At 45.7% G+C, this 22433-nt stretch overlaps 1 protein-coding gene across 1 annotated transcript; it reads right to left on the bottom strand.

Annotated features, from left to right (window-relative positions):
* Positions 1-198: 198 nt before the first annotated feature.
* Positions 199-17654, bottom strand: LOC149330977 (uncharacterized). The gene is made up of 5 exons (XM_089559526.1): positions 17541-17654; positions 5197-5354; positions 1630-1703; positions 761-841; positions 199-335 (listed from the first exon to the last, which is right to left on the bottom strand). The coding sequence occupies exons 1-5, from the start codon at positions 17652-17654 to the stop codon at positions 199-201; spliced, it is 564 nt and encodes a 187-aa protein (XP_089415652.1).
* Between the last annotated feature and the right edge of the window lie 4779 nt (positions 17655-22433).

A 22433-nucleotide genomic window follows, 5' to 3' on the forward strand; every position in this document is an offset into this window, starting at 1 on the left:
ATATTACACAAGGCCACTGCAAAGACGTGCATGAGATCATTTTTACACAAACCCTCAAATATAAATGGAGCTTTCTTTATTGAATGCAAAGGTAGCGCAAAGAGTTTAACATGACATTTTTCAGGCATCGGCTGTGGTATGACGTCAGAGAGTGTCTGCCGTACAACAGCCCTCTTGTGCTCTCCACCGCAAAGTGGCCTAGGGAGCAGACTGGCAGGAAGAATCGTAGATCTGGTACTTGGGTGACGTGCCGCAGTTTTCGGCATAGATAAATTGGCAGCAATCTTGAGGGTCGTTCAGTGTGTCCGCGCGACGCCAGTACGTACATCCATTACCTGCGAATTTATAATAACACAGAAGGAATATGCGTTCAAACAGCAGCACCTCCCTCGCTGAATCCTTTCGAACACTTGCAACCAAGCGAGTAAACGTGCACATGCCTAAAACGCATTTATATGAATACTCAGTATTCATTTATATGAATACTTTTGTTCCTTGATGACTAGAAACTAAACTGAGAACGACTAGAAGCAGTTGATGGCTAGAATACCTAGCTGTCTGCCCGCCCCAGTTGTGTTTTTCTCTTTTTCTAGTTTAGTCCGCAGTTGCCCCGCTTTGGACAAGTATCACGAATAGAAATCAAATGTATTGTACCCTAATGACAACGCATAGATTTGTCTGAGCGGGCGAAAACTTTTACTTTTGTCGCGCTTTCTCAAGTTAGGCGGCTATTATGATGTGTTGACAGCGTAACACTCACCGTTGTTAGCATAATGATGTCTCCCAACATAACAGGTACAGTCGGTGTAAATTATGTAAATCATCAGCTGGGAAAGGCTAGCTGCAAAAAAAGACAAATAAATATATGGTACACACCTTTTATTAACAACGCCCCAATGCAACCAGATACTTCAGGGAAACCAGCCGTCATTTAAAGCTTGGTAATACGTTACTACGGTTTTTATGGAGTGGTCGTTCGAAACGTTTGTTTTTGAATAAATACGTTGGTAAAAACAAGCAGCTGCGGACACCGAACCGACGACGTCTTTTTCCGTGATGGTTTACGAAGCGGGTTAAATGACGGTTTTCCTAATCTCGGTTTCACTAATAGTTATCAAATCATTATTGTTAAGCAGCTACGAAACACAGTGTGGATGTTCTTCAGTCAATTTTTGGAGTCAGCAGGTTTTTCCCAGATGAACTACGGAAAATATAGAGGGAACTGTGAATGGCCAGTCATATATTTTCTTTTGTCGTGTTTAGGGTAACATTGAGAAGTTCATTTAAACAATTAAGACAAGCCTTGTTACAATCAGCTATCCGCCGCTTTGAGGAGAAATTATAGGATGAGATTTTGAAGTACAGACCACTTGAGGTGTTTTACAAATGTTACGATAAAAGGCTTCCAACTTCCTCTAAGCTGTATAGAAAGGGGTATAAAAATGTCGCTGTAACTAGTTTTGGTCGCTGCTGTTGCTGGCCATGAGGGCGGAGGTGGGATGCAAATGAGGAGCGGCTGCAGTGGACGTGTTGTATGCTGGCAACATGGAACCGGGTGATGTACTTCACTATAACTGATAGACGGCCGGACCAGAGATTGATTTCAAGTTTCTGCCGCTGCCTACTTACCGTTGTAGGGTACAAACATGGCCTCGTTTTTGCCCGTGTAGCATGGAGAAGATGTGATGGTAAACTGGCCGCTCCTGAAAGAGGTCAAGAACAGAAATTTGCGAACACGACATCTGCATTCAAATCGTAGGTACGTTTATGTACGATGGGTTGTTTACTGCTGCTATGAAATGAAGCGAGTGATGCCCGAAATGAAAGAATCAATTTTTTTTTCATTCTCTTGCACTCTGCCTTGTGGAATTCCAAAAAAAATTTTAATTACATTTGCCGCCGCGGTGGCTCAGTGGTTATGGTGCTCGGCTGCTGACCCGAAAGACGCGGGTTCGATCCCGGCCGCGGTGGCTGAATTTCTTTAGAGGAGAAATTCTAGAGGCCCGTGTACTGTGCGATGTCAGTGCACGTTAAAGAATTCCAGGTGGTCGAAATTTCCGGAGCCCTTCACTACGGCGTCTCTCATAGCCTGAGCCGCTTTGGGACGTTAGACCCCATAAACCAAAGCAAACCTAAATTGCATTTATTTTATCCGCATCAGTTTTCGAGCTAGGGAAATATTTTCTGCATTCATTTTACTATATGGCTGGTCTTACGTTTTGCTACACTATACCCAGTCCGCGGCTTCTTTTTTTTTCAACAAAAATTGACACTTCCTGGTCATTTGTATTCGAGATCGTTGGCTCGTTCTAGAGTGTGTTACCAAGAAATTTAGGTGCAGCTCTATTATAACTCATGATGGGCACTGCAAAGACGGGATTCAAAACATCCTGTCACCAAAATACCTATTCAGCAGCGACCCGCATTGCTTAACACGGAATTTTGTTTTTAAGTATGGGACGTCTGTGGACTGGTCGCTATGTGTAAGCGCCGTTTAACGGAACCGGAAGCAACGAGAAAAGGCTCGTATGCCCAGTGCAGACGCTAGCACAAGAGCACGTCCGCTAGGCTGTTCCAACATGCCCACAAAACCCCTTGTGGTGTTGGTGACCGTCTCGTCTCAGCAACACGCCACTGTTGAGCGCTCAGACAACTAGTGGAAAAGACAATTTACATTAATTACATCAGCCAAGCCACCAAGCCACGCTGAATTTCCTATGCTTTACATGGGCCAAGAAACGATAGAAAAATATTGTATGCACAAGCAGGAGAAAACTTGGATCAAAATGCAAAGTTTAGGCGGAAAGCGCATTTTTTATTTTTACCGCGGCCTTCCGCAAGATATCGGATGCAGCTGCATCTGCGTCATGAGGCTGCCAATGAGTGGCAGGAATAAACCTCCTCTTCCGTTGACGCCGTTCAAGGATGTTATTAGCTGCACACATTGGATCGTGCGTCAAAGCATGTGCTGATATGGACGTGAGAGAGATGACATGCAACAGTTGTTGTTTCTCCACGGATAGGGCGATAATTCCTGCACTTTCATTTGCGCTATTCTAGCCGGAAGTTATGGGCTTTTTTGAAGCGGAAACTTCACTACGGGACCTCGGGCTTCAATCTCGGAACGTGTAATTTTGACCTTCAGCTGAGTTAGAGGACAGCTGAGTTATTCAAACCATGAAAAAGAAAAAAACACATTGAATCAATATCCATGACTGGGAGTCGGAACCTCGGCTGCGCGAGCATATCTCCTTTAAGGGCCACTAAGCGAGACCACTAGGCTATCGCCGCAGCCAATACGCCTCTTGTTAAACTACACCACACTCTCGCGCTGTGCATTGGAGAGCGTCGTCTTCATCAACTTCCCCCTGCTGCGTTCTGCGGCACCGCCTGCTCACCGCCGTCTTCTACCTAGCACAAATCCGTGCTTTCGCTCCGATTCGAGTGAAGTAAACATTCTCCGTAGGTGTTTTGTTGTTTTTTTTTTTTGGAGCGAAAGCTGTCATAGCTGCGTACAACTCATTTTGTAGGAGCAATTTAATGGGCACAATTTTTTAAGTTATTCCTTCTTGAGGAAAAGAGAAATGACGCTGTAACTGTCTCACAACCTCTCTGGATACCTCAACTGCGCCGTAAACGAAGGAAGGAAGATGGGAGTGAGAGAGAAAAGAGAAGTAAGTGCCGTAGTGGAGGGGTGCGGAATACTTTCGACCATCTGGGGATCTTTAACGTGCACTGACATCGCACAGCACACGGGCGCCTCTTGCGTTTCGCTCCATCGAAATGCGGAGGCAGCCGTGTAACACGTTACTCGTGTCGTGTTAGCTGGACCCCAATTTCATGTAAGTACCTCAAAGGGCGATTAAGTTGTCCACTGACCAAGGGAGCCAGTTATGCGCGTCTCCTTTCCTTAAAAACAATGGAGGGTTTTGACTGCGAATAACGCAACACTTCAAAACAGACTACTTGCTTCGAGCAAAGGGGCCCTTCATTCCTTGAACCTGTCTCAGGAACGCGATCGAAATGAAGACAGCAAGTGGAAGTAGGCTGAATGTGAACGTGAACGTATAGATACCAAAAGGGCGTGTAAGACGCACTGCCAGGCAGCTGCCTGTGGAATACCAAAATGGGCCTGCCACTGCAGATCTCCCGCCATTTAATTAATACCAATCAACCTTCACAGGTTAATGTGCTAAGCTGCTAAGTCCAGATTTAATATTATTTTTGTTTCATGCAAACAGGATATCATTGGGAATAAAATTTGCTGCAAGCTAACTCTTTCTTTCTTTCATTCTTCCTACAACATTTGCGTAGTTCCCAGCCGCGGCGGTCTAATTTCGACGGATGCGAAATTCTATAAGCCCGTGTACTGTGCGATGTCAGTGCACGTTAAAGAACCCCAGGTGGTCAAAATTTTCCTGTCCTTTCAATATGACGTCCCTCACAGCTTAAGCCGCTTTGGGACGTTAAACCCCCATAAACGTAAACAAACATTCTGTGTAGTAAGTTGCGTTGTTATGTTCGGTATTCTTTGATATTTTGTGAGGAACACACTTGGGACAAAAAGAAATAAGCACGTCCACATTATACAATAAGAGACTAGTGTTAACCACGCGCGCATGCATCAGCTATCACATGCCTGTGGCGACATGCATACGTGAAGAGCCTAAATATCGGCGATTGCGTTAGCGTGAGGTCTCCGCGCATGCGCAAGGCGCCGGCACACCGGTCGGTTGACGGTGGATGACACCCTTCAAAAATCGGTGTTCTTTCCGGTTCTTCTTTATTGCTGGAATCATCAGGGTGCAGTAATATTTGCCACATTAGGAGAGGGTAAAACGCAACGTAGTTGCAACCTGGAGACTGTTTTGTGAAAATTTTGCATTACGTTTTTGGAAAACGGTATCTTTTTAAAAGCTAGAAATGGCAGGCTTTACACGGCTCAATTTCGCCGATGAGACTGCAGTTTTCGTTGCCGTTTTGAGCTGCTCTGTTATTTAAAATAAAAATTCAGAATTGCAGCACTATGCCCGCAACATCAGCGCCGTATTACTTTCGGGAAATATTGCATTGCACTGTTAGGCAAATCTCAGCGGGCCTTATTTCAGACTAGGAATCATACCCTTAGCAACGTCTTTAAGCAAGTTGCTTTTGCTGAACATAAATTCTACATATTACAAATGGGAAAATACTTGCGTTGATCCACTATTTCCGTAACCGAAGGAAACAGGAGTGCTGAAGTTTTCATAAACTCCCGTCTTCTCAAAAGTAACACATTTTGCTGCTCCACCGAAATTCGGGTCTGAGTAGTAGTTCCTGTACATCATGTACCACTTTCCAACATCAGGGAAGCACTGCGCACACACAAAAAAAACAACAAAACAATTGCTCTAAAACATAGTAAACCTCACGAGTTACCTCCTCTGTAAACTCTGAGAGATTCTGTTGAGAGATTCTGTGAGGCGTTCTGTTGAGCTAGATTGTACAGCAAAGTGGGCATTATGCACTCCATATCAATCAACAATCTAACAATTAAATAAAATAATAGTCTTTTCTTTATTTTTGATCCAAGGGGCCAAGATTATAGTGCGAAATTGATGAACGTAAACATCGAAGGTGGACTGTATTTCAACATCTTTTAATTGACAATTTGGTTCAAAATTTTGAACATCCAAAAAATTCGCATTTCAAAGCTCTTTTAAAAAAATTTCCCGCATTGCTTATTTATCAAATGGCGTCTCTTGCAATTCTTAAGCATTAAATATAGGCGCAGTTGATCTATTTGATAATGTGGGAGATGGTAACTTGATTTCGGCTAGGATACCACGCTCAGCGAAGCCGTTTCAAAATTACGTAACGCGAGAAAGCAAACTCAACAAACTTTCAAATATATATTTTTGACATTCGATACTTTGAACCACATTGCCGATTAAGAAAAGTTATAAACAGCGATCACCTTTGATGTTCACAGCAATCAACTTGACATAGTATCTTTGGCCCCTAAAATCAAAAACAAAAAGTTTATTTCTTAATTTAGGGTAACTAATCGCGTAATTAATGCACGGGGTATACATTCTGCCCGCCTTGCTGTACAATGCAGCTCAATAGAGCGAATCGACTTATCTCGAGAGTTTTTAGAATAAAAATCTGTAAAGGTAAAAACAATCGCCCTGTATAAGAGAATTAGTAACTCGAAATCATTCCGGAGGAGTTCCGGCAGTAATTTAATAATTGCTCTGTTACATTCTGAGCACTTTTTCTAGCACCCCGGTGGAGAGTGCTTCTTACACTGGACCCCATGGGTTGTTTGAAATATTTCCTGCATAAAATGTCTTTCCTGTGCATTTTGCTCGACCGGAGTCTACTAGGTCGGACAATGAAGAAGAGTACATGTCTCAAGAGAGATGTTAATCAAAAAAAGATTTTCGCAGCCACCCCGCAGACGGTCCTAAATCATCAGCTGCGTTCTGTACACATCCTGTAAAGGTGCATTCTGTTCAGGGCTTCTCGTTTCGAAAACATCTTCAGTGATTTGATTTTTTATCTATGGGAGGAAACGTAAGAGCGCCTGCCGTGTTTCTACTTTCACCTACTGTTCGGTCTTCTACGATCCGTAGCGTTTTCATGAGCGAAATTAACGATTGTATAGTGCGCCCGTAAGGTATAAACACGTGGATAAAGTATGCAGTAAGTTTATTGGGTTAGAACAGCTACATCGGCTAGTTGGTATCGATTCATTGCTGCGAGGCCGCGCGCAGAGACGACAGACAAGAAACGACACACACAAAGGAGCTAACTGTGAAGCTAACTTTATTCGAAAAAACATCTCTTAAATATCGCATTTCTGCACGTAAAGCGATTGCACATCACGCGGAAATGGTCAATCAGCAAACCTGTCAATAAACGTGAATTGTTTATCATGCAGTCAAGGTGATACTGCAAACGCATGACTCTGCTCCCTTCCTTATGTGATACGCTTCTGCGAGCTCTCGGGTCACTTTATCTCGGTGCCTGAACCGCACCACCGCCCTGTCAAGCAGAGGCAAACGCCCTTGGCATGAAGTGCAATGCACGGCTAAGTTTCTGAAAGGCCGGCTTGAGAGGGAACGGAAATGCTACCGTAATCGCTTATTGAGGCACCTGCCCGTTTGGCCTATGTATGCTCTTCTGCACGTCAGCGGAATTCTGTATACTACGCCAATTTCACATGTACAGTCTTTGTCAAAAGTAACCAGGCTGCATGGTTTGCTTCTGGCTCGTACTGTGAAGCCCTTACAGCTTCCTTACACTACAGCTTGTATTGGCTTGTGACTCAGCCCTTCTATGGGCCCATGCGCAGATATGGCCAAGCTTCCTTGGAACGGAAAACATTACTTGCACTCCGTATCTTTACCCTACTTTTTTCAGACGATGCGTTATTCCGTGGACGTAGGGCACCGCTGCGTACTGCCGTTTTTCTTTTGGTTCTTGTTCAGGGCTACCTGCCTGACCTCTTCTGGCACGTTTCAGCAAACTCTTTCCCACCGACATCAAGACGGAGAGCGGAAACCCGGCGCTCTTCAATCACGCCACCTGGTTTTTAAAGCTACTTTCAGCGCTGTGGTAGCATGACTTAGAAATCGCTGACCCTAAGCACGTAACCGCAATGCCTCTTTTCACAAGTTTCGAGAGAGCAGAGAGGTAGACTAGCAGGGCTGTCCGTGTTTCGTACGCCCAGCCCACATGGTCCTTAAGAAAACTCAACCGAAGGTCCAGAAATCGCAGGCCATTGCCTAGCGGGAGCTCCAAGGTGAAAGACAGACCCATCGCACACTCCTCGAAATTTTCAGTGCATCATCTTGTACATGTAGCGGCACATTTCCGTTGGCAACAACAAGGTAATCGTCGAGGAAACAAAACACGCGACCTCGAAAATTTTCAGTGCATCATCTTATACATGTAGCGGCACATTTCCGTTGACAACAGCAACGTCATCGTCGAGGAAACAGAACACGTGACCTCGAAAATTTTCAGTGCATCATCTTATACATGTAGCGGCACATTTCCGTTGACAACAACAAGGTAATCGTCGACAAAACAGAACACGCGCGCACTTATCCCTCCGATTGCTTCGTGTGGGGTCCCACAGAACTCAACGAAGCAATTGGAGGGATAACTGCACGCGTGCTCCGCTTTGTCGACGATTACCTTGTTATTGTCAACGGAAATGTGCCGCTACATGTATGCGATGATGTACTGAAAGTTTTCGAGGAGTGTGCGATGTCCGTCTTGATGTCGGTGGGCGAGAGTTTGCTAAAACGTGCCATAAGAGGTCGCAGGTGCCCCTGAACAAAAAACAAAAGAACAGCGGAAGTACGCAGTGGCGCCCTACGTCCATGGAATGACGCATCGTTTGAAAAAAGTAGGGCCACGATACGGAGTGCAAGCAGCGTTTTCCGTTCCAAAGAAGCTTGGCCAGATCTGCGCATGGGCCCATAGAAGGGCTGAGTTACAAGCCAATACAAGCTGCAGCGTCCGACACCAGTATCCATATGTACAGTACGGTCCACTGTTAAAGGGAACATGCGATCGTGTGGCTTCCGCACTTTGCGAAGCGCTGCCGCCCAGGACGTACGAGATTTTACGGCATAAGATGCATGCACAGTAAGAATGGCGACTGGTCTTTCCGCGCATCCGCCTCATGCCGCCCATTCTTGCCGCATCTAAGCAACAGGGCTTCGCGAAGCGTGTAGGCCACACCATCACATATTCCCTTTAAAAATGGACCGTACTGTACAGGTGCGGCCAGAATAATACGGAGCACAGGAAGGGTCGCGGAGCAGCGGAAACGTGCTTATGCGCGCTGCCTAGCAGTGGCGACAGGAACTATCATAATTTGGACGCGGCGAGATGGCGCCGGTAGCACGGACCCACTTTTTCCGCAGGCCTATCAACATCACAGCATATAGCATGCAATCCCTTGCTCTATGATCGACTGATACTCTGCTGACAGCGCCATGCGCTTCGTTGCCCCATTTCTCGCATCGAGGAGCGGCGCGCGCTGTAAACGGGCGCAAGACCGCCGTTTTGGCATATCTCGGCCCTTCAGTCCGCGCAGCCACCGCTTTGCAGTTTAGTCGACGGCGCGCGACACCGAGGCTGAAGTGAGCACGCCTTGATGAAGGCAGCACCTGGCGGTGTTTCCCGAACCAGCTCAGCATCTTTCGAACGGTGATAACGGCAGGGTTGCAGCAAAGAGGGGGGCTCGGCGGCAGGCACTCTCGCTGCGCGCGGATAGCCAGGGGTGTCTTTGTTGTGCTGATAGGTGGCGCTTAGATGCAGTTTCTGCTAGCTTGGCCGCCTTTCGCGAGCTCCGTATTATTCTGGCCGCACCTGTACATGTGAAATTGGCGTCGCATACAGCATTCGGCTGGCGTGCGGAAGAACATACAAAGGCCAAACGGGCAGGTGCCTCAATAAGCGATTACGGGAGCATTTCCGTTCCCTCTCAAGTCGGCCTTTCAGAAACTTAGCCGAGCATTGCACTTCATGCCAAGGATGTTTGCCTCCGCTTGACAGGGCGGTGGTGCGGTTCAGTCACCGCGATAAAGTGACCCGAGAACTCGCAGAAGCGTATCATATAAGGAAGGGAGCAGAGTCATGCGTTTGCAGTATCACCTTGACTCTGCGTGATAAAGAATTCACGTTTCGTTCATTGACAGGTTTGCTGATTGACCATTTCCACGTGATGTGCAATCGCTTTACGCGCAGAAAACCGATAATTAAGAGATGTCTTTTTCGAACAAAGTTCACTTGATAGTTAGCGCTTTTTCTGTGTGTCTTTTCTAGTCCATCGTCTCTGCGCGCTGCCTCGTAGCAATGACGTTTACTGGGGACACCGTCTGCCTTCTTTGTTTCACTTTATATCCTGTCTTGGTCTCCGGAATATCGTAACAATAAACAAGCAGTCCGAAGAGAGATGTTTCGAATGTGGTAGACGGATGGTTATCTCCAATTCGTTTCCTGCGTTGAGGTGCAACTATAATGTGTTGACTTCGCATGTCGGTGACTACCAAATGACGAAAACATTCTCTTTTTAATATAAACTGGTGCTTTTTAGGTATCAGGGCTGGGAATGAATTGTTAAACAGGCTTTCTTGAGATCGTAAAGTAAAAGTATATCTTTTTTATTGTTCCTTGTACTCTCGAGCCTACTTGTGACATTGATGGTATTTAATTTTTAATCGTTTTCACGGCTTTTCAAATTTGTTTTCGATGCTTGTTCACACAAGCGCCTCCACTGGCCCTTTAATAACACTTCTATTGCGCATCTAGATGCCTCCGGCGTCTTCGCCATAAACTCTTTACCGCTCTGAACTTCCGACATACTATCATGGCTCGTACCTCCGTAGTCATTTAGTTTCCTTCGTGTACTGCGTTCTCTGAGTCATATTTGAAAGGGTGTGCGCTAAAAAGACGTTCACAGGTAAAAAGATAGCGACGACAGGAAAGAAGCGCAATAGTCATAGCGCTGAGTCATAGAACACATAGAACACATAGTCATAGAACACTGAGTCATAGAGCGCTGAGTCATAGAGCGTTGAGTCATAGACGCTGAGTCATAGACGCTGAGTCATAGACGCTGAGTCATAGACGCTGAGTCATAGACGCTGAGTCATAGAACACTACTTTGTGACATGTTGTATTATTTGACGTTATTTTTAACAGCACATTCCAATGGAACAACTGCTTTTTTTTTATCAGTCACTATGAAAGTCGCATAGAAGTACTTGTACCTCGGAATTAAGTGGTTTAAATAGGCCTTGCTGCTATTTACACTCGCGTTTGTTCCTCTTTCATTATAATGCCCACAAAGTTTACGTCACTTTGGGTCGTTTCTGAAATGGTGCATCCTGTTAAGTACCGGACCGATTATACGAATAAAGCCGTCATGGGCAAGAAGTAAATAATATTACTTAACCAAATGGCACATATCTTTATGTACTTTGCATCAGTAGCCCTAAGACGTTCTCGCTAAGCGAAGCTGACTTTCAGGTCGAAATCACTGCGCTTACGTCACGCGGCCACGCAGAGGCCTTCCGTCTAGATGATGTTAACCTTTTTGCCCGGCTCTCCTAGACCGCGAAAGCCTCCCACTGCCGACCTTTGTACCTGCTTCGTAGCATTGTATTGAGGATCTGTCGAGGGCTTTCTCCAAAAAAATCATTCTTTTGCGCACTTACATCTGAGTCGGAACAGCATTTCGTCGCCATTTGAAACTAATTCAGACTGTTCGCTTTCTCTTCCTCAGAACTGCTGATTTGAATTAGTTTTCTTCTAACAACTTTTTCCTTTGATGAAGAACTGCCCAATTGAGAAGTTGCTGGTTTCCTAGAGAACATATTCACAACTTCTAAATTCGCACACATAAAGGCATTGGGACGCTAAAAGGCAATAAACCAAGCGAAATGCAAAATTAGTAGGACGAAAAGTGAAATCATTCTGATGTCGCAGAGATACAAATTCGACATGACAGCGAACAGGTTTCATTAGTACTTAAATTTAAAAAAATCTCGTTGTCAATTTTATCTTCTGGCATTTCTTCGCACTCATATTAAGTAAGTATGCCTCAGCTCTTACCTTGCTAGCATCTTGGTACTGTTGAAGATCACTTCGCAGTTCAGGATAGCCAGAGTTTGTCGATAATGCAACCACTGCGCTTAACAACAACAAAAGCACCTGTGCCTGAATTATGCTTCCAGGGTGAAACATCGCAATGCGGATCATCACCGCTCACTAAATCGCACGTACACTAAGGGTCTTTTATGTACAAGCGCGATGGAAATGCCACACGTGCCGTTGGTCTGTTCAGTATGAAAGAAGGACGAAAGATATCGAGCGCAAAGGAAGTTTGGGACACCAAAATTATGCTGTCTGAAATTCAGTAAGAGAACATGCAAAAAGGACGTTTCTGGAGCAATAAAACGGATATATATCACGCTACATGACAGTGAATAAACATCGACGATTTCCTCTACGAACCTATAAATAAGTCAATACATCTCCATTGCATATTGAACGATAGAGCATGGTGGAAAATATGCGGTGCAGATGTTTTAGAAAGCACCAGAACTACCCTTAGTCTCTAGCTGCGACAGTTAAGCGGACGGACATAAAATTCAAAAATCAAAAATAGATATTTGCCGGGAAATGTCTACAGAATATGAACCCCTGTTTCGGGGGTTACAAGAGAGCATGTGCTCCGGAATCCTACTCTTGAATACATTCGCCGTCACAAACTAATTGCGGCTTATATCCCACGTCAGTGAAAAAAAAAAATAACAGGCGCTAGCCCAGCATGCGTCTGTGAGGCACGCCAATCTGTCCTTTAACAGGTGTGATATAAAGAGCGACATGAAGACTGCTCATATATCGAACGGAGCAGCTACAGTGCTGCACCAACGGCATTAAGCAAGAGTCAGCTCGTAGCATTTGCACGAGAGTAATTCACGAGTGCGGTGGCATTTTAACTCAGGTGGAATTAATTCCTACGTTTCTATCCTCGTCGTTCTTCATGCTTGCTTGAGAGCAGTATATTAGGTCCAGCATGATGCACTGTGGGGACGACTGCGCACGAAATACCACGTTTGGTGGAGAGAACTCGAACTGCGCATATTGCCTTAACCCGCATGCACAATCAGAAGCATCAATAGGCGCAGCTTTTACCTGTACGTAAACTAGTTTTCTAAAACTGAGCCGTCCGGTCCTACATACTTGGCTTGAGACGAACTGTAGATAGAATTCTTTAGAAAATAATGAAGCATAGTAGAATGTAACGCTGGAGTGGATAAGTCATTGAAGCAGTCGTGTGGCACTGTTGGATACCGCCAGAAACAATTCTTATTTAAGAACCAGTTTGTCTCGCGGGGCTAAATTTGCCATTTAATAATCGCCAGCTCGGTTTAATTCAGAGCAGCAGAAATGTGTTCTTCCAGCACTTTACATATTCATCCGGACTCGCCGTGGCGTCCCAGTGGCAATAACTCTCGGCTTCTGTTCCCGAGGATGCTGGATCAAATCGTGGTTGTGTCGGCTGTGAAATACAAACACTCGTGGGCTGTGCAATGGCAATTGACCGCCCTCTCCCTCCTTCCTTCTCACGCAGTCTCTCTCCTTGCCAGTGCCGAGCACATACTCACTCCCACCGCAGTTCCCTGCAAAAATTGCTTTATGCAGCCCCTATTTACCCGTGTTCACATTGAGTGACGCATGTACGATAAGTGCTACGATACTTTGGTTAAAGCCTTAGCTTACGAGTGAAGTTAGGGTGACACTTAAGCGGAGGCTAGATGGCGACTAGCGAATTTTCTTGGGTGCATTTGTGCAAATTTTTTATCAAATTTATGCCTTTGATAGGATTGAACTAAGATGTGATGCGCATTTAATTTAAGTTGCTTAATTGCTCTAAACGCCCAAATCGGTGCCCCATATGTGCGACACATCATTAAAGCTTCACCAAAGTATTAACCTACTGGCGTCACTAGTTAACTATAGCTGTTAAGAAGAAATAAAAAGTGCATGTTTTCTCTTTTCCGGATGTGCAGTGCAGAGAAGTAACATAAACTGCCGTACGCATCTGGCAGGGCGACAATAAATATACAAAGAGCAGCTTTATTATTATTTGGGTCATTCATGTAGGATTTTTTCGATGACAGCGATTACCTAGGGCTGAAGGTAAGGCATAAGGTTAAAAACGGTGGAAGGAGGACGAGGCAGAAGAGGAAAGGCAGGGAGGTTAACCTGAATAATAATCGGTTTGCTACCCTACACGGGGTGGAAAGGAGTGAGGGGATAAAAAAAAAGAAAGAGAAAGGAAAGTAACAGAAAATTGAAGTCACTCTAAAACGTCACTGTTCGTTGAAGTCACAACCTGTCGTGCAGGCCAGAAGTCCGCAAGAAGCGGAGCAGTGCCTTGGATGCCTTCACCGCCGACGATCGCCGCGGCCAGTGGCCGAGAATCTTCATTTCCGTCAGTGGGCGTGGATCTAGACGTTCCAGCCCATGGCTGAGGGATTGCCTTTCGGCGCTGTAGGCAGAGCAGTCGCAAATAATGTGGGTTATAGTTTCATCATACCCGCAGATGGCACATGCAGGGCTATCAGCCATACCAATTAAGAAAGAGTAATGGTTGGTGAAAGCTACACCAAGCCAGAGGCGACACAGCAAAGTTTCTCCACGTCGTGGTAGGCCTGATGGAAGCCGGAGCTTCAGATCTGGGTCCAAAGATTCTTGACGTGAATTGCAGAATTGGCCGGAATTCCACGCGACAATCGTGATGTCCCTCACAAGTGCGCGAAGCCTGCCCGCTGCGTCTGATCTCGAAAGGGGGATCGACACAAAATCCCCATCGTGGTGAGCAGTTCGTGCGACCTCATCCGCGCGGTGATTGCCTGCTATGCCGCTGTGCCCTGGTAGCCATTGGTAGATAATGTCATGTCCTTTGTTGATGGCAAAGTGATGTAGTTGTCGAACTTCTGCGACCAGTTGTTCATGGGCTCCACGGTGAAGAGCAGCTTGTAAGCCTTGGAGGGCAGGTTTGGAATCGGTGAAAATAGACCACCGGTGAGGGGGCTGCGGACTGATATGTTCAATGGTGGCCCGAAGAGCGGTGAGTTCTGCACCCGTCGAAGAAGTCTGGTGAGCTGTCCTAACTATAATTTCTGTAGTCCTTGCGGGGATGACCACAGAGCCAGAAGAACTGATAGGGTTCACTGAGCCGTCGGTGTAAACTTGCACCCGGTTTGCATGGTGCTCATGGAAATATTCAGGAGTTACTTGTTTTAATTCGATCGGCGATAAGTCGATCTTCTTCCTGATTCCAATTATTGAAAGAAGCACACGGGGATTGTGCAGGCTCCAAAGTGGCGAGGACGATCTAGAGGCGGGTATAAACTGAGACGGCAGAATGGCGCGATGTGCGTCAATGATGTCTGTAAACGATGTGCGCGGCCTGGTAATGGGAAGACTGGCGAGGTGGTGAGAGGTAACCCGGGAGATGTGTCGGAAATGTGCCCTCAGTGCGTCAACTGTTAAGTAGGTAGGGATTGGATGCTCCTGGGCGATGAGTACAGAGGCGGCCGTAGAGGCACATTTCGGCAATCCTAGGCAAGTCCGGAGAGCTTGAGCTTGAACGGTTTGCAGACTTCGTATGTTTGTTTTCCGAATGTTTCCAAGTGCAGGGAGACTGTAGCGAAGAAATCCCATGAATAAGGCGTTATAGAGCGGCATCATCGACCGCACCGACGCTACCCACGACTTTCCCCCAAGAAAGGCGAGAATGTGAGAAATCGCTGTCAGTCTCTTTTTCATGTATGAAATATGGGGGGTCCATGATAGATTTCGGTCGATGATTACTTCCAGAAACCGATGACTCTTTACGTAGAGTATTGTGCGCCGTTTATGCATACGGTATAAGGAGACATGTTCTTGTGTGTAAAGGCAACAAGCGAGCACTTTTCGGCTGAAATCTGTAGGCCTTGCTGGTTAAGGTAGACCGCAAGAATACTTGACGCCTTTTCAAGCCTAGCTCGAACTTGTGGGCGCGTAACTCCGGATTCCCAGATACAGATGTCATCCGCATAGATTGAGAGTTGCGTCGACTGTGGTAGTATATCAACGAGCCCTACAAGTGTAAGGTTGAACAGCGTTGGGCTGGCCGCCGCGGTGGCTCAGCGGTTATGGTGCTCGACTGCTGACCCAAAAGACGCGGGTTCGATCCCGGCCGCGGCGGCTAGAATTTCTTTGGAGGAGAAATTCTAGAGGCCCGTGTACTGTGCGATGTCGGTGCACGTTAAAGAACTCCAGGTGGTCGAAATTTCCGGAGCCCTCCACTACGGCGTCTCTCATAGCCTCAGTCGCTTTGGGACGTTAAACCCCATAAACCAAACCAAACCAGCGTTGGGCTGAGCACTCCACCCTGCGGGACTCTACGGGAAGTGTAATGAGAAGATGTTGGGCCATCTTCTCTCTGCACAAAGAGAGATCTGTTGGACAAATAACTGCGTATCCAGCAGATAAGCGACCACCAAGGTCGGCAGCTTCCAGAGCGTCCAAAATAGCCTGGTGAGTTACATTGTCGTATGCGCCCTTTACATCCAGGAACAATGCCGCGGTCAAGCGCTTCAAATGTTTTTGGCGCTGACGGATGACACCAGGTCGACCACGTTGTCAATTGAGGAGCGTCCACGTCGAAACCCGGACATTATATCCGGATATATGCGGTAGCGCTCCAGGTACCACTCAATTCGTGTAAGTACCATCCTTTCCAGTACTTTGCCAACGCAACTATCCAGCGCAATTGGACGGTATAATGTCAGGTCAACAGGCGATTTCCCTGGTTTCAGGAGCGGAACTAGACGACTGGACTTCCACTCGTCTGGAACTGTGCCCTCATTCCATGATTTGTTGTAATATTCCAGAAGAACACGCCTAGCTTCTTGTCCAAGGTTTCCAAGTGCAGTGTATGGCACACCGTCGGGTCCCGGCGATGATGATCGTCTGCAACAAGCCAGCGCGGCGTCAAGTTCCTCTACGGAGAAGGGAAGCTCCATCCGAGAATCCTGAGAAGCAGGAACATCGCTGCAATGCAGCGTTGCAGCTGGGGTAGACGGTCCTGCTACCCTAGAGCAGAAATCCCCAGCTACCTCGATCTCGCCACGTCGTTGGAAGAGTGCAAGAGACTTGAAAGGGTGCAGCTGGTGCGGGGATGTTCGAAGGCCACGAACTACATTCCAGATGCGTGAGAAAGGTTTCCATGGATCAAGCGTTTCACAGAATGACCTGGTGACCTGGTTGCTGGTGAATTGATTGTCCGTAGTCCAATTCTCATAATCGCATTCGCGGTCGGTTCTACTGCAGGCTCACCTCCCCGAGGAGCCGTTTTCTTGTACTTAATATTCAACTGTGTTCCTATGTCCGTACCTCTGCTTAACGTGGTCGTGCCCTTGTAGCGCGGTCGGCAAATAAGCAGTTTCGGTCTGCATGCTCTCAACCGTTTCTTCTTAAGCGTCACCGTAGACCCTTGTTTTTTACGTCGGTATTTGGCGGCGCGTTTTCTTTACAGCACGCTGCAATTTTGCATTCAAACGCCCGAGCACATGTCCAGATCTGCAGGCTGTGCAGTTGTAGTTTTTATAAAAGTTCCATGCCCACTTCGAAAATTTTCAGACTGTTTAACCACCAGAATAATTCCGGTACTCCGATCTTTAAGAGAAAAAAACAAGCGTTGCTTGGTTCTGTGAGCACAGGACCGACGAGTTTCTCTTTAAAAAAAAAAATGTGAAAAATAACTTTAAAAAGCTATATGAAAAAGCGTAATCTACTGAAAGGAAATAAACCGTACGCAATGCAAATTATGGGACCACTTAATGATCTCGCAATTCAGTGAATTCACTAGCACAGCGAGGCAGTTTTCTCAGAGACTGATTAAAATTCTAACAAGAGTAGTTTCTATCACTTATATTCTTAGTAATGGCATTGGAGCAGTACGCCCGAGCTCTTACCTTGCTCGCGTCTTGGTATTGTTGAAGCTCACTACGCTGCTCTGGATACGGCAAATTCGAGAACAATGCCGGAACGGTGTTTGCTAAAAACAAAAGCGCCTGCGACCAGCGCATTTCGTGCTGCTGGCGCATCCGCGGATGGAGAGCCACGTCCTAGTGAGCCAGCCAGCGATTGTGATTTATAGCAAACCTGATTTCCTGGAAGAAACCTATTGTGTTTCCTTTGTCTGTTGGACGAGTCGGCGTACTGAAAACGCATGCTTGTCTTTGGAGCAGGAAGTGCAAAAAATGGTAAGCCTCTAACTCGGTGCATGAATATGTAAACAGAATATTAATGAGCCAGCAGAATAGCCGGATATCCGCTTGAATTAAGCATGCAACTATGTTTTCTCAAAACGTCCACAGGTCATGACCCATGGTTTTGAACGTTACAGATGCGCACGTGCTTTAGACTTCTGGCTCTCAATTTCTCAGTCGTCCCAAAGCAGGGAGACTGTCCAGGCTGTCGAGCAGATTCCGGGACCGACACTTATGTCATAAATACATGATCACATGCCCATGTTTATTTTGAGGATGCGGTGGGCAACTCAGTATTAAGTGTCCCATAATGGCGCTAAAATAACAGAGCGTCATCTTGGGCTGCTTGCTTAATAAGTTTTAAAATTAGCTTGAAGGAAATAGGTTGTGTTATCCAGACAAGAGCGGTCGCCTTTACTGTATTTCTTCGTGCCGTTTTTTCGCGCCAATTTTTAGCTTAAAGTTTTGTCATATTTTAAGAAAAATTGCACATTTTCTGCTTTCTCACTGCCCAGTAAATGGAAGTCATAGAGAAATCGTTGAACATAGGCTGAGATTAGACTGGTGACGAAGCTTATGCTGAAGAAGACAACAGTGCGGCCTATTTGACATCAATGTGTCGTCTTGTCTTCAATTCGAGTTCGTATATATAGTCACATATTGGGGACGGCAGTCCAGCAGTCCGTAAGATAGCTGACCTGCGCCCACAAGAACTGAATGACTCGGCGGTGACGATAGCAACAAACTTGTTCAGCGGTTGTCAAACCGAATGCCACAGCTCCCGGCCACGCTCAGCTTAAAGCTTACAGCGAACTTCCGAGATTCGATGTGCAAAGTGAGAGCAGCAGTATTGAACAATAGAATCCTTGCTCACTTCAGAAAGGAATCAAGCCGTGTGCCGCCGGCTCTGAAGATGAGGAAATAAACTTTACAAAGCTTGGTGTCATTATCCCCTCCCCCACATAACAAAGCTTCGAACGGATGCTTTACGATAAAAACATCCGGGCAAAATACACTAGGAGTGCAAACACAGTGTCGGAACTCGCCTGCAGCAAGTGGTTGTATGTTTCACTGCTTTCTAATTATCTTACTTACCCATTTCCATTTCCGTTACCCATTTCTTTTGCACAACTCCACATATTAAGTATATTGTATACAGGGTGTTTCACGTAACTTGAACCAAGGATTTTAAAAAAGTGGTAAACCGCAGCCCGCTGAAATCAACGATACATTGTTTGCCATCATGTGGCGCTCCTAAGAATATTTTATTGCGCTTAATTAGTTAATTAACTAAGATGAATTATGCAGATTTCTAAAAATATTCATTTTAGTGCCAAGACCGTTACATTAAGTTTTAGAGCAGGTTTATAAACAACAGATCCAGTTTATTGTAGCATCGTATCTCCTACGGAGTCCTTTTTCGGCAACTAAAGAAAGCCCGCGAAATATGGAAAAATACCATGTGACTACGCTCGTGCGCTACCAAATTGCAGCGCTCCCAACGGCGTTTTGAGCAAACGGAGCGTGCCCGCTGACCGTGGCGAAGTGAACGGCCGCCGCTCGTAGCAGCGGCTTGACAGTGCGTTACAGCGCTGCAATGTGGTAGCGCACGAGCGCAGTCACATGGTATTTTTCATATTTCGGGGGCTCTCTTTAGATGCCGGAAAAAAAAAAAGGTCTCCGTAGGAGATACGATGCTACAATAAACTGGATCGGTTGTAACGGTCTTGGCACTAAAATGAATATTTGAAAATTTGCATAATTCATCTTAGTTAATTAACTAATTAAGCACAATAAAAATATTCTGAGGAGCGCCACATGGTGGCGAAGAATGTATCGTTGGTTTCAGTGGACTGCGGTTTACCGTTTTTTTTTTTAAATCCTTGCTTCAAGTTACGTGAAACACCCTGTATATAGAAACATTCCCTTGTGCTTTTCTCGCTTCAGTAACTGTTAGCGTAGTTTCTCTTCAGATGAGAAGAACGTTATGTGCCTTGAAGCCTATACAGTGAAGTACGGCCGCACAAACACTGAAAATTAAAGCGCATCTTCGATGGGCAAATTCGATGATAACTGCAAAAAAAAAATCGACAACTAAACTCAGTTATAAATAGAAGGTGACAGCTCAAACTGTTGTATAGTGAAGGAATATGTATAGCTTGTACGGACGCGCTGCTCATACAGAATGGCAGGGGAGCATGAAATAGTAGCCCTAAGCGCAAAGAGTTCATCACACATCGTAAATACTTCTCGACTGCCCGACCCGCTTCTCACAGAAATTTGCGCTATTCGTGCGGCCATAAATAATATAGTGCCTGCAACAGACGCTATTAACACGTGCTTCCTAGCGGCAAATAAAGATCTAAAAAATGTCACGAAGTCCATAAGTGTGCAGAGGGTTTCACCTAAGACTGAATTGATGGGGTGTTTCACCCCATCAATTTTGCTCTCTTTGGATTCGGCAAGTTCAACGCCATCCGAGGACACAAATTTTATTTAGGTGGACCCACTTTTCCAGAGAGATTGGAGGATATTCCCTTTAGAACAATCATCAGTCAATCAACATCTGTAATTTTCACACACAAAAAAAAAAGATACATGGCGGAAAAAGGGAGAGGAGAAAAATCTATACAGCCAGATGTTGACAAGGCCCCGGCCGCCAAGGCAAAACTGACGACGTGTTCGTGCATTACTTTGTTTTTTATTGCTATGAGCAATTCGTGAAACGATTAATACACGCTGGTTCGCAATGAAAACGATTGAAATATAAATGGTGTCTTGTTAATTGTCAATGCAGGACGTTTTCGGAAACAACTCCAAATAAATATAAATTTTACTTAGTACAACATAGCCATCCGTCGTTTGGCGAAAAGTATGTTCGGGAGTATGTGAGCGATTCGATGACGGCCGTGTATTTAGCGCATGGGAAATAAATTTTTCATTATAGTTTACGGCAATGAGGGTGAACGTTGATTAGCGAGACTAGGTAATAAATCTAGCTTTCCTTGTACCGCGCTAGTGTAACTTCTGATGAGTTTCTACTTTTAGTTGTTGCGAGCTTTTACTTTTTAGCTTCTGTGGATAAGGATTTTCGTATGCTCAATCAATAGCACATTTTCTATTTCTCGAACTGCTTTCCTTTTTACTGAGGTCAGTTTGTTCCAATTTTGAAAAGTGTCGCCCAATAAATGTGTACAGAACTGCGTACAGTAACAATGTGTGAAGTTGTGTGTTGGTATTTCCTGCATTATATTAAATAAACAAACTTTCAAACCATGTACATCGAAACGCACTGTGCGTGACCTTTTAACGCGAAAGCACTATTCGGATGGGCAAACTCCTAGCAAGAACTTGTGGTCTAGCAAGTTTGTGGGTTTGTGCTAAGTGAAATATATACACAAAAAGAATTGGAATGCATATTTGCGACTGGGGTTTGAACCCGCGAAGGTGTGAACCTATCAGCTTCGCTTACCACTGCGCGAGAGTATTAGGCTATCGCCGCATCTTTTCTTTTTTTCAGCGTAGTATTTGCTCCACGAGGTTAGGTATGTACAGAAAGGGGATATATACTGATTACTACTACATATTACTACTGATATATACTGATTGCATACCGTTTTATGCTGAGGCAATAAACATCGCTGGGAGGCCTTTGCTCTGCAGTGGGCGTAGTCAGGCTGATTGATGATGATGATTAGAGGTAATTAGCGGTAAGAGTAAATAATGGAGAGAGGTAAGAGCCAGAGGATACATTGGCTGTAATTGAGGTGACGGCGAACCAACGTGGTTGTCATGGTAACACGTGAGGTCATGCTGGTTGAAATGGGGTCACTATGACGTCAGAGGAGAGGGTCGCGGTGCGGTGAGGTGAGCCGTAGCGTGATGGTAGAAACTTCTAAAAAGTTGTGCGCGTCGCCTCCGCTTCGGGCATTGCAGTCTAGCTTCAGTCGCTGTCTTGCAGCCGACGAGTCCGCGTGTTTGTCAGGCATCAGTCGAATGGCGAGGTATCCCGTTGTGTGAGAGGCGACAAGGGTGGAAGAATCTCAATGCTTTCGCGTTCCCCCCATGGGGGTTGCCGCAGAGATCTCTTAACGTTTTTCACAAAGCCTGCAGCTAGTGACGGCACTGCACTAGGTAGACAGAAAACACAGCTAAAAGGGCGGCAAAGATAGACACCGCATCAACAGTGGACACCAGACCGGTAGCAAGTCCCTTTCATCATAAGTGCCCCTGAGTTGAAGCATCATTCGACCTCTTGTTTCAGTTTCATTCAGAGGCTATCGCCGGAGCCGAACACGCCTCGTGTTAAACTGCAACACACTCTCTAGCTGTGCATCGCACATCGTTTTCTATATCAAGTAATGCTACTATAAAACTAGTATGCGCGCTTTGAGCTAAGTGGCGGTAGTGATAGAGAAATTTGCGCTGGATGCGTTGGTGTGGGGAACGATGTGGCAGGAACACTGCACTGTAGCAATACGCGTTGGCGCTGAGAACATCGCTGCAGAAATGTGGCACTGGAGCATAGGCCACTGGCGTTCTTTGGGTAAATTGGCATTGGCGATGAAAAAGTTCAAGACGTGCACAACTGGCTCC

The sequence above is a fragment of the Amblyomma mixtum genome, chromosome 9, assembly GCF_055824585.1.
Source record: "Amblyomma mixtum isolate Tamu chromosome 9, ASM5582458v1, whole genome shotgun sequence".
Taxonomy (NCBI): Eukaryota; Metazoa; Arthropoda; class Arachnida; order Ixodida; family Ixodidae; genus Amblyomma; species Amblyomma mixtum.

Excerpts from the sequence above, each read along its gene's own strand:
- LOC149330977 (XM_089559526.1), bottom strand. The coding sequence starts at position 17,654 with ATGCGCTGGTCGCAGGCGCTTTTGTTTTTAGCAAACACCGTTCCGGCA. Across the intron at positions 5,355-17,540 it reads AATACCAAGACGCGAGCAAG|TGCTTCCCTGATGTTGGAAA; the intron begins GTAAGAGCTCGG and ends GTGTGTGCGCAG. Across the intron at positions 336-760 it reads ACATCATTATGCTAACAACG|GTAATGGATGTACGTACTGG; the intron begins GTGAGTGTTACG and ends ATAAATTCGCAG.